The 13,938-nt window shown below is 46.2% G+C and overlaps 1 protein-coding gene across 3 annotated transcripts in view; it reads left to right on the forward strand.

Annotated features, from left to right (window-relative positions):
• LOC135915419 (uncharacterized) overlaps window positions 1-3,338 on the forward strand; it is a 106,492-nt gene extending 103,154 nt beyond the window's left edge. For all 3 annotated transcript variants that reach the window (XR_010568617.1, XM_065448474.2, XM_065448473.1), the window contains exons 13-14: window positions 1,305-1,413; window positions 1,851-3,338. Coding sequence is in view for 2 of the 3 variants with exons in the window: in XM_065448474.2 (XP_065304546.1) it covers window positions 1,305-1,413; window positions 1,851-1,922 (181 nt within the window). In the remaining variant the exon portion in view is untranslated. The remainder of the gene's footprint in view (window positions 1-1,304; window positions 1,414-1,850) is intronic.
• The last annotated feature ends 10,600 nt before the right edge of the window (window positions 3,339-13,938 follow it).

The raw sequence follows: 13,938 nt of genomic DNA on the forward strand, positions 1-13,938 counted from the left end.
CTTTCCATCTTCAGAGAGTGGAATGGTTGTCATTTTTTAGTGTCGTCGCCATTCCATCTTCAGAGAGTGGAATGGTTGTCATTTTTTTTGTTTTTGTTTTTTTCTCTCTTTACGCAGATGCTGAATATAATGCAGTGTATGCTTCTTTTATATTTCCACGTCTAGCTTTGTGCTGTATGTCAGAGGACGATCAGACCGCGCCAAACATCTGTAATATGGCTTTTTTGTCAGTGCTCACAACATATTCGACGTTGAATGAAGATTGATTTTATTTTGTTTGACTTGAAATGGGGACGACCGAAAAAAGAACCGTCACACTGCCGCTTGACAGGGGCCCTGTCACTTAGATAAATAATGACAGTTTGCACCCGTAGAAGGAACCAAGCACAATGTGTGTGTTCACAGGGATATCAATCAATATAATTGCAGAAATAGCCATACATCTCTCGAAACTATTTTTAAAGTTTGCAATCGCGTGAAGTGACGCAAACTGTGGTTCTGCTTCGAGCCTTGGTGGTAGAAAGTGAGGCTGCATGAAGCAGTAGGAGTGTTTTGGTCGGCAGAAACGTATAGAGCCACAGATGAAATGAGAACCGGTCTCACGTATTTATTCTGTAGCTTCTAATCTTTGCGCTCACAAACATAGGTCAGTTTCACAAATTAGTGAACCAACCATGCATCCTAGTGTACTTTTAAGAACGCGACTATAGAAATGCGCAAATAGTGGCAATAGTGACATGACCATAAAAAAAAAAACATGAGGAAGCCAAGAAGATGGGATGACAAGGCTTGCACTACTGTTAATGAACAGTACCTAATTAGACAGCCTGGGCAGAACAAGGAGAAATGATGAAAGAAAGGTTCTGTTAAAGCAGTACCCACCGTAATAAAGGAATCATCAGTGAAGAAAACATAATAAAGATATCTGAAGGACATTATGTCGGCAACCGGCAGTGTAGCAAGTGTCTGGAAAACAAGCACAAGACCTTTCAATAAGACGTAGCCGTCAAATTAAAGCATTGAAATAGTGCAAAATAATAAGTGTCGAAGCGCACAGCCTTGTCGCCCGTGCGTCGGCTGTCGGAAAATATGCCTGCAAAAAAAAGAAAAAATTTGGCCAAAGGCGCTGTAAAGCTCGATAACAATGTCATTATAATTCATTTGGCGGCAAATAGTGATTCCTTCAAAATCTTGGAAAGGTTTCCTCTCTTTCAGTAAACATTTTTACGATAGCACAAAAAAAAATAAGAAACGGAAAACGACATTTCATACGGGAACAATTTCTTTTTCTTCGCTCTCAACAGGCTCAGCGACATTCGACTTCGAGACTTCAAAGTAGTGTTTGATCGTCCCGGCCAGTACAGATATCATTTCAAGACACTCGATCCCGAGTTTGGAATGGTCAAAGAGGAAGTAAGTAATGAAATCCAATCTTAGACATCAATTGATAGTAGCTCGTAGGCAATTTGCGGCTATGCGGACTGCCGCAGCGCTCTGCTAAACGTGCATGTCCAGACGACGTCACCCGTTTGCTCACCGCAGGATCTTAGAAAAGACTCAACAGTTCCACAAACATGGGCACGTTCCAGCCTCAGCTAGTATACGGGAGCCTCATTGTCTTGTGCCGTATTAGTTGCTACGGCCACAACCTGCCCAGAATATGGTCTGTAAAACATGGTCCGTAAAACTTTGGCGCCGACTGCACATGCTGTGTTTTGACCAAGTATAGTGATCGATCAACATAACAGCTTCTAACCTTCGTTTTTATTGCAGTAGATGGTTCCTGTCACACAACGTCCTGCTGCTTGCCACCCTTCTTGTCTGCGACCTTGTCTGTTTCGTCTTCGCAGGTCCTTCACGATGATGATCGTGTACCTGGCTGGGACGGCAAGATCGTTGCTTGGATAGAGGAGGACATCTGAGGAACTGCACTGCCATGTTTCTCCTTTGCTCAGGCATCACTTCAATTCATCTGTACATAGCGCATCATTGTCTCCCAAACGTGTGCCTACAATCACTACCAGTTGTTCTATTCTGACTTGCACGGTTTGTAATTTATTGAAAGTGCGAGTTAGTTGCTTGTTAACCGAGTCGTGCGTGTGCGTGCCCACTGGTTATCCAAGGCTTATATTTTGTTTTATTAGGTTGAGTTTTTTTTTTTAAACAAAGTTCCGGTGACCTCGGAATACGTGACAGTAACGAGATTCAGTTTACAGTCTAAGGTGCTCTACTGTAACGTTCACACAAAGAAAAACAATATGGATTCTCCAGCACTATCAAGCTATACGCGCTGTCTCGCTCTTTCACCCGAAAACGTTCTTCGTAGTTAAACCTAACGGCAGCTGCGGCTTGTTATAGAATAAAGAAGCTTATACGCGAATTCAGCATCGCAGGCAGAAGTTCCTGCTGTTTACGTTTTTTCGGTGCCGGGAAAATAACTCACAGTAGCCTATCGTGAACCGGAATCGACAGTGGCAAGCAAACAAAGTTTACAAAAAATTTAAGGCGGACATTCATCAAGCACTCTTTTAGCTCATGGCTGCAACGGCACGACTAAAGTCAAGGGCGAACGGGGGGGGGGGGGGACGCCACACAGCTCTCACTATCAGCTGAAGTTTACTGAAGGAAAACGAACAATATACGAAGACTATAAGTGTCGCGTGGCATCAAACCCTTCACTTCAGAGAAATTCGCTACAATAAAAAAAAAAAACCTTCAGGTTAAAAAAGTAAAAAAAGGTAACTTCAGGTAATATAGTCAGCGCCGTATTTGATGTTCTCTCTTTTATATCCTTAGTTGCGGACTTGCAGCCATGAACATATTAACTGGGATCTTTTAGCTTTAAGTTTCAAACCAAACTGCGTGAAGTTTCCTTGCTTTCCTTGGACAGGGCGTTGACGTTTGCTGTGAGGATTGGTTCTCATGCTGATGCTGGGTGACACTGCTTTCTTGAAGCAATTGCTTCAAATAAAGCATGACAGTCACACGAACGATTAGCATCAAATTCAAAGAGGTGCACCTTCGCAAAATAAAATTGTGAGACCTTTTTTTTTTTCTTTTTTATGAAGAAACGAGCTTGCGTTCAGGAAACCATGTCGGCACAGCCACGTCACCAGAGCGCGGGCAATGTGCCACCCTTTAACAGTTCTGTCATTCTTGAGAAGCTCCTCAAAACTTTGCTATTTTTGTTACAATCTGTTGCCTGCAGGAGCATGTTTCATACTTGAACGGTTCGTATTTATGGCCTTGAAGAACGCGCTGTTAATAAAGCCAAGTGCAATTTTTCGAAGTCACTGCATGACGTGACAATAAATAAATAAAAAAAAAACTTTCATTTACAGTTACCATCTCGTCTTTTTGTGAGAAGTGCTTTAAATGCTTCAACATTAAAACGAAATTGCAAGAAGAACTTCTATATTGTGTCCACTTAAATAGGGATTGTCTATTCTGCGCCAGGAGTGCACAGGTAAGCATGAAATGATGAAATACTTGGTATAATTACGTTATTAGCTTTTGCGCTGAACTGTCGTCCCCACTGTGTACAGGGCCGGGTGGGTATGCGTCTCCGAATCTTTTCAGTCCCCATCATTGACACCACATTTCTCACTACTGCTGAATTAAGCAGCACATTAATCGTGCCACCAATTTCAACTGCGAGGGGAAACACGACACCAGTACGCTATCGCACTGCCAGCAGTTGAGTGAGCACCACCTTCTGCGGCAAGACGACGCATCGGACACCCTCACTTTTCAGATCTGCTCAGTCCAGTCAGCGATCCTCGTGATGAAAACTTTTCAACACTAGCATATTTAACCTTCTACGTACACACAACCCTGCGCATGGCAATCTCCGGTTACGATGCGTCAGCCGTATTTGTTTCACGCCGCGTAGTCTTTTCGGAGTTATCAAAATTGAGACACGTTCTGTGCCGCTGTATCCCAGATCGGAAGCCGCATGGTGCGCGTTTCAGCCGGGGGTGCATGACGAGCATCGCTGTACGTGCGCAACGCCGAAAATTCGTCGGATATACTCGCCATGTAAGCTTCCACGTTACGTGGTAAAGCGCTCTTTTGGAAACGCAATGACTATTTTCTGTCGTAACTAATCTAGTTTCTCGTATTTCATCAGTCAGAATATTGATGAAATTTCCTCTAACAATGCTGATGATAATTAGGTAATGAGTATGGTGGGGAGATAGAGGATGTGGCATATTGTCTTTTGAAAATGGGCAGGCGCAATGTATACAATTACTGTATGCGCACGTTCGCGTAAGTGTCATCTGTTCAACGATGTATGAGCAAATGCTAAAGCTCTTCACTTATATACGCAGAAAGAAATGCATACCATTGAAGCTCCTGACTTCCGTGAAATAAGGGAAAATGTAGCCAAATTGAAGGGGCCGAGGCTTATGCATCTGTCCACAGAGTGACAGCAGTGGCATCGTCAACAAGGTTTCTTAGCCGCGCCTTTGTGGCGGCTTCACTGCAGTGCAATAATACCTTGAGGCAATGCGAATGCGCAGGGGGAATAGTGCCACGTGTCAAATGGACGGTCAACCGAAGTGACCGTCCCAGTTTAAGAGCTAGCTTTAGCACGGGGCCAGTTGAAGCTTAGCCAATAAAATAAACGTGCAACACGAAAATACTGTCATTAGACTACCACTAAATTGATATGAATGAACTTTGTATAATTCAGAAAAAGAAAGTTAAATTTTATCGACTGTCGGAATGAAAGGTTTTTTAATCAATCAATCAATCAATATTATTATTATTATTATTATTATTATTATTATTATTATTATTATTATTATTATTATTATTATTATTATTATTATTAGGCCTTACTACAATTACTAAGGAAATGTAATAGAGAAGGAGATCCCAAAGTAAAAACTGTCAGGGGACTTCCTGTTATAACATGTATAAAACTATACGATTAGCAACGAAGGTAACAAGGGGAAAATACAAATCAATTAATTTTTTTTACAAACGTTGCTCATAGTCGGTAAATAAATAAAAAGGTTATGCAGATCCTATACACATGTTGGAACCTATGTGAAGCGAAACTATATTCAAGCGGTGTGTATTAAATCTAATACTAATAACGGCAACGCAAAAAATGGTGTTTACTTTTCTATGCAGGCGTGCAACCTCATGCAATATTTATGATTATCTACAACAAATGCCGCAACTTTAATCACATGCAATATTTTTGTTTGTGGGCTACAGCAGACAAAGCTACACCGAAATGGAAACGCCAAATGCGTATGCACAGTGTGAGGCGTCTACGCAGCAATGTCACCACGACGAAGGCGATATGTTCGGCATTTGCCGAGGGAGAAACGGTGATGAGAGGTGAAGACAGGTGTATGCACAGAGACGTACTAAGCATATTTAGCTATATTAAATTATTCTGTATATCTTGCATGACAGTGACCCATTCTGGAGGATTGTCCAAGAATGGACACACGCTCAGTGGCAGAGAGAGAACCGCGTGAATAAAAGCACCCACTCAATACATCGTGCTATTCGATTAAGAGGTCGCTGTGCTTAAAGGGCCCCTCACCAGGCCACGCAGCAAACTTCGGTTATACGCTGGAAGTTGTTACGCGTCCCCTAGGGAGCGTTCTGTCACAAAATATTTTTCAAATCGGCTCATTAATAGCCGAGACAGAAATATTTCAGTGCCGCGAACCAACGATTTTAGGAGGTGAGCTCCTATTCCAAGCGAGACACTCTCTCCACTTGCCCCGTCTAGCTTCTGCAAGCAAAATTCCTTCCTTGGTTTCTCTCATAGCGCTACTCGAGGATCGCGTGACTCATACGTCACAAGCCCCGCTGCCATCTTTTTTCTCGTTTTTTTCTTCTTTGTAGCGCTGACGGCGTCGCGCGCTCACGGTTGTGGTTGTCTCGTTTCGCGCAGCGCACGATTTTTTGCGCTGTGCACGAGGACACATGACTAGCGGTATAAGTCAGTACTACATTAATACTACGCATAAATAGGGTGCAGTGGTGGCGTAGAGGTAGAACATCCGCCTCGCGTGCAAGAGGACCGTGGTTCGAATCCCGACGCCGCGCAATTGTCCACTGGATTAAAAAAAAATCCGCGTTTTGATAAAATTGCACAAACAGGCCTGGAGTGCGGCCTGATCCCGATGACCAGAACCGGTAACGCGCTCCCTCACCAGGGCAGGATTGGCCTCCCTAGTGCAGTACTTGGCCACATCTTTCTGTATGAATACAACCATCAGAAGTCTTATTAGTGGAATAAATTGTAGCCATGTGTAATTTATTGCATTTGTCCACTTTAATGTCCCAATATAGTATGCAGTTTGCTGAAATGTGATATCGTCGTTATTGCTTTATCTAAGTAATAATGCGCTTGATATTTCTTCACAAATGTTTCTACTGTCGGCCGGGAAGCTTGACGGCCAGTGGCCCGGCGTAGCCACTAGTCACACAGAAGTGATTGGATCCAACGTGTGTTAAGCGTAAGGCGAAAGTTTTCACGCCATCCGAATCACATCCGTCCAAGAACATAATAACAGCGTGTATTTGGGGGCTGTCATGTCATTGTACGAGGTGCTTTGGCAGTGCCGGGTCTTACACGTGCCACACTCATTGTTCCAAATGGTGGCCGATATCTTTTTTTCATAATATTAAACATGACCTCAGAATTGGTCATTAAGTCTTCATTTTGTTGCCACACAATCTATATGAACTTTCTAGGGTTTCAAATAAAGAAACAAAAAACGGTGGGCTATATTATAACCTATATACGAAACGCGCGCGCTGTCGACTAGATAGAAAGATAAAAACTTTGATCTTTCTTTCCTTCTTTTTTTCTTTCTTTCTTTCTTCCTTTCTTTCTTTCTTTCTTTCTTTCTTTCTTTCTTTCTTTCTTTCTTTCTTTCTTTCTTTCTTTCTTTCTTTCACAGGCGAAAATCTGCTCAAAAAGTTGAGATGGTAATTGGTTGATTCCCCTTCCATTAGAGAGCACCTAAAAACTTCTCTTCATACATATAACACCTAGTAGAGCGTAATCATTGCAGTAATCAATGCAGTGGAGTTGTGTGCTTTAGTGATCGGGAAATAGCGGTAATATTACGTCACGTATTTCCCAGAGATTCACACCATGCTGTCACTGTGACATCGCAGTGTAACATACGTCTCTCTCTCTCTTCTAATCTTTCTTCTCTCCCATTGACACCAACACCTTGGAAAAGGTGGACTTTTACGTTCAACTGTTTTTCAAAACACACACTCTCTCTCTCTCTCTCTCTCTCTCTCTGTGTCTCTCACTCTCGCCTTTGGTTACGTGCGTTTTCGCCATGCAGACGTATTTATTCATACTTTCCTTCCCTCCTCTCTCCCTGTCATCTTTGTTTTCCCTTTCCAATTCCACCGGTGTAGGGTAGCCACCTGGACGTTATTCTGGTTGACCTCTCTGCCTTCTGCTTTTCTCCTTCCTCCTTAAACACGACTGTGCGATTATTTATTTCCTGCGAATTTGTCGATAACACGACCCGTCACGCAGAGGACTTCCCTTTCTTCACTGCCTTCTTAAAGCTCTGTTTACTAGCGCTACCTCGTCTACTGGCAGACAGCTATGGTGCGTGATATTGAAGAGCATATAGATATATATGCTACAAATCATCCAATTTTGAAAGTGGAATCCCTCTTCGCTATCGAGCAGACGGGACGAAGTGAAAGGAAGCACTACGCGTAAACGTAGTGCTGCCTTTTTTACCGAACGCGCGCCTGTTGGAAGCTACTGGCATGGCTAGAGCGTGCTAGAATGAGCTCATTCTAGTACACCCTAGGCACCACTTTTGGTCAAGAGAATGATTATGTGACGCGCACTATCGCTGCGAGGACTCGTACTGCGGCATACACTCTCTGCCACCGTGCTTTGCGCTGCACCTATAGTCACGGAAGCCACACGGCTAAGTTCGTGGTGTGCCCTAAGGCCACGAGGTAGCGGCACTCATCCGCTGTACATAAAGCCCCTCAATTTTCCAAAAGTAGCGCCATTCTTAGATCTTTCCGCCACCCCGCTCACCCAGGCGCTTCCTCCTCCACTCCTCCTGTCGCCCCAGCCTCCTCCGCTCCCCCATTGGCCAATCTGTGTCACGTGAAAGCGGGCCCGCGCTTTTGTATATTTTTTTCTTTCCGGCGCAGAGCAGGCGCCGCGCTTTTGTATATCTTTTCTTTCCAGCGCGCTGCGACCCCCAATCTTGGGCCTGCGACCCCCATTTTTGGGCCTCCGCGACGAAGTACGGCAGGCGGTTTGAAGGAGCGCGGTAGTTTTATACAATGTGTTAGGGCCGAGTGCTTAATTGCGATGCCGTGCTGCTGCGCCTACGGTTGCCACAACAGACCCAGTGACGGCAAAAAGCTTTTTGTTTTACCATCCGCCGGGCGCAACGCAAAACGAAGAAAAGTGTGGATTCACAAGATCGGGCGGGCTGACTTCGAGCAAGTGGCAAAGAACGCGCGGCTTTGTTAAGTGACACGGCTCCTCCAACCTCTTCTTTTGACGCCCGTGTCAAAACGGGCCCGTGTCCAGTGCATTGGAGGTGCGTTAAAGAACCCCAGCTGCAAAAAAAATTAATCCAGAGCCCCCATTATGGCGTGCCTTATGAGATCGTGGTGTTGGGATGTAAAACCCAAGAATCAACTTTTCTTCTGTCTTGTGTACCTTGACTGTTCCAGTTAACGCAACACTGCTTCCTTGTGAAAACTTACAACGCAAAAGAATACAGACGCACGTAGTATACAGAGATAAAATTAGCACTTCAACAAAAGTGTTGCTGGTGCCAATGAGGGAGGGGGATAATTATTTTCTGAACCTCTTTCCAGTTGTCCCATCAAGTTCCTTCTTTCTTTTCTATCAAATTCTAACCATTTGCACTGTAATAAATAAATAACGATTTCATATGCTGGTAAGTTGTTAAAATTATCTATACCGCCTATGTGTGAAAACGTTGCTCATGGCCACCACAACCTGTGCATGAGCTACGTACATCTGTAAAAGGCGCGGAACAGAAACGGCCCTGCTGCCAGGCATTGCTGACCGCAGACAGTCGGAATCTCTCACGCGCCGGCCGAACAAAAGCATCCAGCAGGTACGTAAATTAACCTACGAAACCACGTGCACATACTTTCGCGCTGTCAAAACCTGAAACTCTGGTAATTACTCGCGTGTCTGAGCACACCGCGTGCTTGTGTCGTGTTTCAGCAACACGAACTTTCAACGTGCGCGCGCTTTACGCCTTAAATACGCCTTGAATAATGGTGCTTTTCTCTATTTCTTCCGCAAATCCGACACGACATTCTTAAAGGGAAGCTGAAGAATCTGTCGAATTCAATAAGACGCTCATATATGGATGCGGGAACCTTATAAACCATGTAGGTAAAATTTGGGGTTTTGTTTTCAATTAGGAGCGACGTAATCGTCGGTTGAAATTGCGCTGTAGCTCCGCCCCCCTTGAGTGAGCGAGCGGAGCGGAGACCGGAAACCGCGGTGTTGTGACGTCAACTCTGCTTCGTTCCTTCGCAGCGTCCGCGACCGTGCCTGACCGCGCTTGTTTCTGCGTGCGTGCCATCGTAATCTGCTTCGATCGACCCTGCATTCCTTTGTTGATGCGTCTGCGTGTATGTAGAGTGGTAGTCAACGTGCGTGGTAGTCAACGTGAGTGGTAATCAACGTGAGTGGTAGTCAACGTGAGTGGTAGTCAACAGATGAAGGTCACTACACGTACTGCATGAACCGGGAAGCATTTCACACGTTTAAACCGTCTTTGTAGATTGCCGAAAGGTTTGGGCAGCGCACAAATGCCGATGATCGCATCCCCGCTTACGTTCCACGAGGTGGCATGCAGGAACACAACACTACAGTTGTTTGACCGGAAACTAGCTCACTAGATCGGCGAAAGATCGGCGAGATCACTAGATCGCTTTGCAAAAAACAGACTCACCAAAGAGCATTTCCAACACGAGGAGATCCCAAGACTTTGCTTTCGTTCGCGTCGAAAGCAATGCTCGCACCAGCATCGTTTGCTTCTTCGAGAGGCCGGCTCTTCGCAATCGGCTCGTACATGTAGGGAGTAACGCCGAACACCTCAGAAAAACGCAGTCTCTCTAAATTTTTCATTACCGTCTCAGAAAAACAGCAGCAAACTACCTGGCACCGCGCTTCATGTGTAGCGGCAGCGGTCGGCAGCGGCAGAGTTGACGTCATAAGCTGCACCGACCAATCACAGGCGGAAATGAGACGCGCGAGCTGGGCGTGTCGGCTGCTGCACTTTTCGTCGAAATAAAATATATTTGCGCTTTCTTTCGCTCAATTTCGATACGATATTCGAATTCGGAGGGTTGAAAACTATGATGTACAGATGTTCACTCATTTTTTCTGGAAAACCTTTCAGCTTCCCTTTAAGGCCAGTTACCGACTGACAAAGCAAGATCTAGATTGAAAAAACTGCTCCGCAGGACTCGAACGAACTTTTCCGCGGATTTCCTCCCGTAGCGTGTTAGCCGTCGTCTGCTACGGCAGGCCCACTGCCGGCGGCGCCACCGTCGAGGCCGCGCCGAGCGGAGGAGGAGAGAAGTGAATGGCGCTACTTTGGGAGATTGAGGGGCTTTAGCTGTACAACTCGGGAGTCGCATTTGGCTGTTTTTACCAGTGACTCGAAACATATTTTACCGTGTTCGTTTTAGTATACGGCTGACTATTTAAGGTCATTGCATGTTGCAGTGTTCTAAACATCTAGAAAGAAATACTCCTGGACAGCTCTACGTTAGTTGTACCGGTCATGTTTGGAGGAAAAATGAACATATACGGAAATCGAAGCATACACGCACGTCTCTCGCCGCGTCTCTCATTAGTTCCTGAATAATGCCGCCATCTTCTTTTTTTTTTGTGCCTGCCTTCTACCATGTACAAGATATTTCCTGACTCTCGGATTCCTTTCTGGATCTTGGCCATCATGCTCACGCTGAATTTCGTAGAACGTAGCTTTATCTAAAGAGAAAGACAGAGAGAGACAATAAAAAGGAGAAAGGAAGCGCATGTAATTTAATTTAGTGTGCGTCGGCCCAAGTGAAAAAAGAAAACGAATTCGTTAACGAAACGCCTTCAACAGTTTATCATACGAAAATGTGTAACGTCTAAATAATGTGTAATGTGTACGATAATCGCTCTTGAAGAGATGCGATGCGATACCCTACGTCTGTATAACGTTTAGATATACATGTACAAGAAAATCAAGGGAAAATGCTGAGGAGCTTGACAGGCTCCAGCTTTCTACGGTGCGACCGTTGAATACAGATAGCAATGGGAAGATGGTGCACAACGCAACAGATAGTGTAAAACCTGCTGCACAATTAACCTACAAATAACTGGTCATACCGTTAAAACGCAGTAAAGTCACGCAAACGAAAAAGAAATGAAACGACACGTTATAGAGAAAATAAATTTGAAATAACTTAATTCTAGTGTTTCACGTGTCAAAACCAAGATCTCATTACGAGGCACGCCGTAGTGGGGCACTCCGGATTAAATTTGACTACATGGGGTTATTTAACCTACACCGAATGCATGGCGCACGGGATTTCCTGCATTTCGCCCACATAGAAATGCGGCCGCCGTGGCCGGCATTTGATCCCTCGACCTTGTGCTTTGAAGAGCAAGACCACATCCACTAAGCAACAACCACGACGGGTGTATAGAGAAAATAATGCTCTCCAATTAAATAAGCAAAGTGCATATTTGCGGAGGTGGGGAAGAAAAAGCAAGCATGCATGTCGTAATAGCAAAAACAAAAATCAGCTTTCCGCTGTACACAAGAACAGTCGAAAGTCGTTAAGATTAATTATTTAAATATGTATGTCATGTATGTCATCCCAATGAGAGTTTGCTTAATCTCGCTGACTTCTGCGGACAACGCTCCCGATTCACCTGTTTGTTTTACTACTGCTATGCGTTTGGAAGACGTCGCAGTACCGTCTACTGGAGCTGGGATTGGAGTCTCTGTGGCCCTGCCTGGCGTACCGTTATCCGACACATTCGAAACGAGTTTCCTATCTCTGCCATTTCGTTAACTAGCCTCTTGATCATGCTCTTGATGTTGTCGTTCTCTTTGCGTAAGCGAATGGCTTCCGCGTCCCTAGCTTGCTCTGGGTGCGGGTCGTTTACGAGGTGCCTGAGCAGCTTCTATATTGGCACCGGGCTTGGGACGTGCCAGATCGGCCCAAACGAGGATCGGCTGCTTCCCGCAACGTGTGGAGGCGGGCTGAGGTCCAGATGCTGGCTGGGTTCTGGAACCCGGGCGGCCCCTGGACATGGATCTGGATCTGGATCGGACTCGGGATCTTGATATCGACCTGGCCCTGGAGATGGAGCGGCTCCTGGTGCGACCCCTGCAGCGGCCACGAGACCTGGATCTCCCCCTGGACCGGGAGCGGCTGCGACCGTACTGGCGTTCTGGCGATGCTTGCCGGGCTTGATTCGCGCCCTCCATGGGCGACAAATGTTCGGCGTTGAGGGCGCGGGAGCGTTCCCCCCGTCTGCGCCTGACGAGATATGTCGTCTGAAATCGTCGCTTGCACTCCTTGGCGGCGGTAAGGTGGTCGCCTCCGCACAGCTTGCATTTGGGATCGCACCTATGCTGAGCGTCGGGGTTTGCTTCTCCGCATCCTCTGCAGATGGCGTCGTTGGGCGAAGGGTAGACGTCGGAGCGGTGCCCGAGTCTGCCGCAGCTGTAACACACGTCCATTTGCTTGCGAAATAAAGTGCACCTGACGATAGTGCCGCCCTAGGAGACAAAATTTGGGCCCCGGTACCCCTCGAACAGGACCACCACGGTGCCGGTGTTCTTTATTATTTTGGCGCCCAGCGCCGTGGGATTTCTCGGGTTGACGAGTTTTTTGTCGATCGCCGCGGGCCCATCAGTAAAGGAGACGCCTCGGATGACGCCCTTGCACGTGTAGTGGGGGGCGGCCTCGTAAGCGCTCACCTCGTAACGTTGACCGGCGACGGAGATGCTCTCGATGCCGACGTAGCGTGCAGCGTTGTCCCTGTTTGGTGTGCTGATCACCATTATGTTTTGTTGAAAGTTGGGACACATCGTGTCGGTGTCTCGCAACGCCGAATCGAGCCCGGCACTGCGGTAGGTCTAGCACGTGACACACGCGCTAGACATTTCAAAGACAGACTTTGGCACGACAGAATTATGAATTCGACCGTGGTGTAATGATTAGAGCGTTGGTCTGCTGTGCTGGAAAATAGAGGTCTGATCCCACCATCGGTCCCACATTTATTTATAGCAATATAGGTGGACTTCACCCACCTTGAAGATATCTAACCGAAAACTCGAGGTGTGTTGAGAGTACGCGAGCGCGTCACCGAGTGCACTAAATCGCAAGTTTGCGAGAGATACCAGGCTTAGAATAGTCACCTTGGTGAATGAGTGTGTGCGTGGCGCCCGTGAGGCAAGCGTACGCAGCTGCCGAGACGTCTACGACGCGTGGTAAGCGGGCCGAAACTGGGCCGGTGTCACGCTATACGCTGGTCACTTTAATTGCTACTCTGCAGAATGTGGCGCAGAAGGTTAACAGTTTTGTAGCATTTTAAATAGGCACACCACGAGAGAAAGAGAGAGAGAAAGAGAGTACATTTATTTGGACCATCGAGGTCGTTGCTCTTGAGGTCGAGTGGGTGGTGTCCTCATTCCAGGACTCCGCTGGCCATGGCTGCTCGACGCACTTGCTGGACGAGTGCTTCTTGTCCCACCAGGATATCGCAGGTCAGCTGTACCTCCCACCGCTCAAATGACGTGCTAGGCGTCTTTAAGTGTTGTTTGACGCCGCATCCCCACGAAATGTGAAAGAGTATATACGGCGTGTGTTGCCGGCACCAGGGGCAGGTGCCGCGAT

The sequence above is a fragment of the Dermacentor albipictus genome, chromosome 4 (assembly GCF_038994185.2).
Source record: "Dermacentor albipictus isolate Rhodes 1998 colony chromosome 4, USDA_Dalb.pri_finalv2, whole genome shotgun sequence".
Classification (NCBI taxonomy): Eukaryota; Metazoa; Arthropoda; class Arachnida; order Ixodida; family Ixodidae; genus Dermacentor; species Dermacentor albipictus.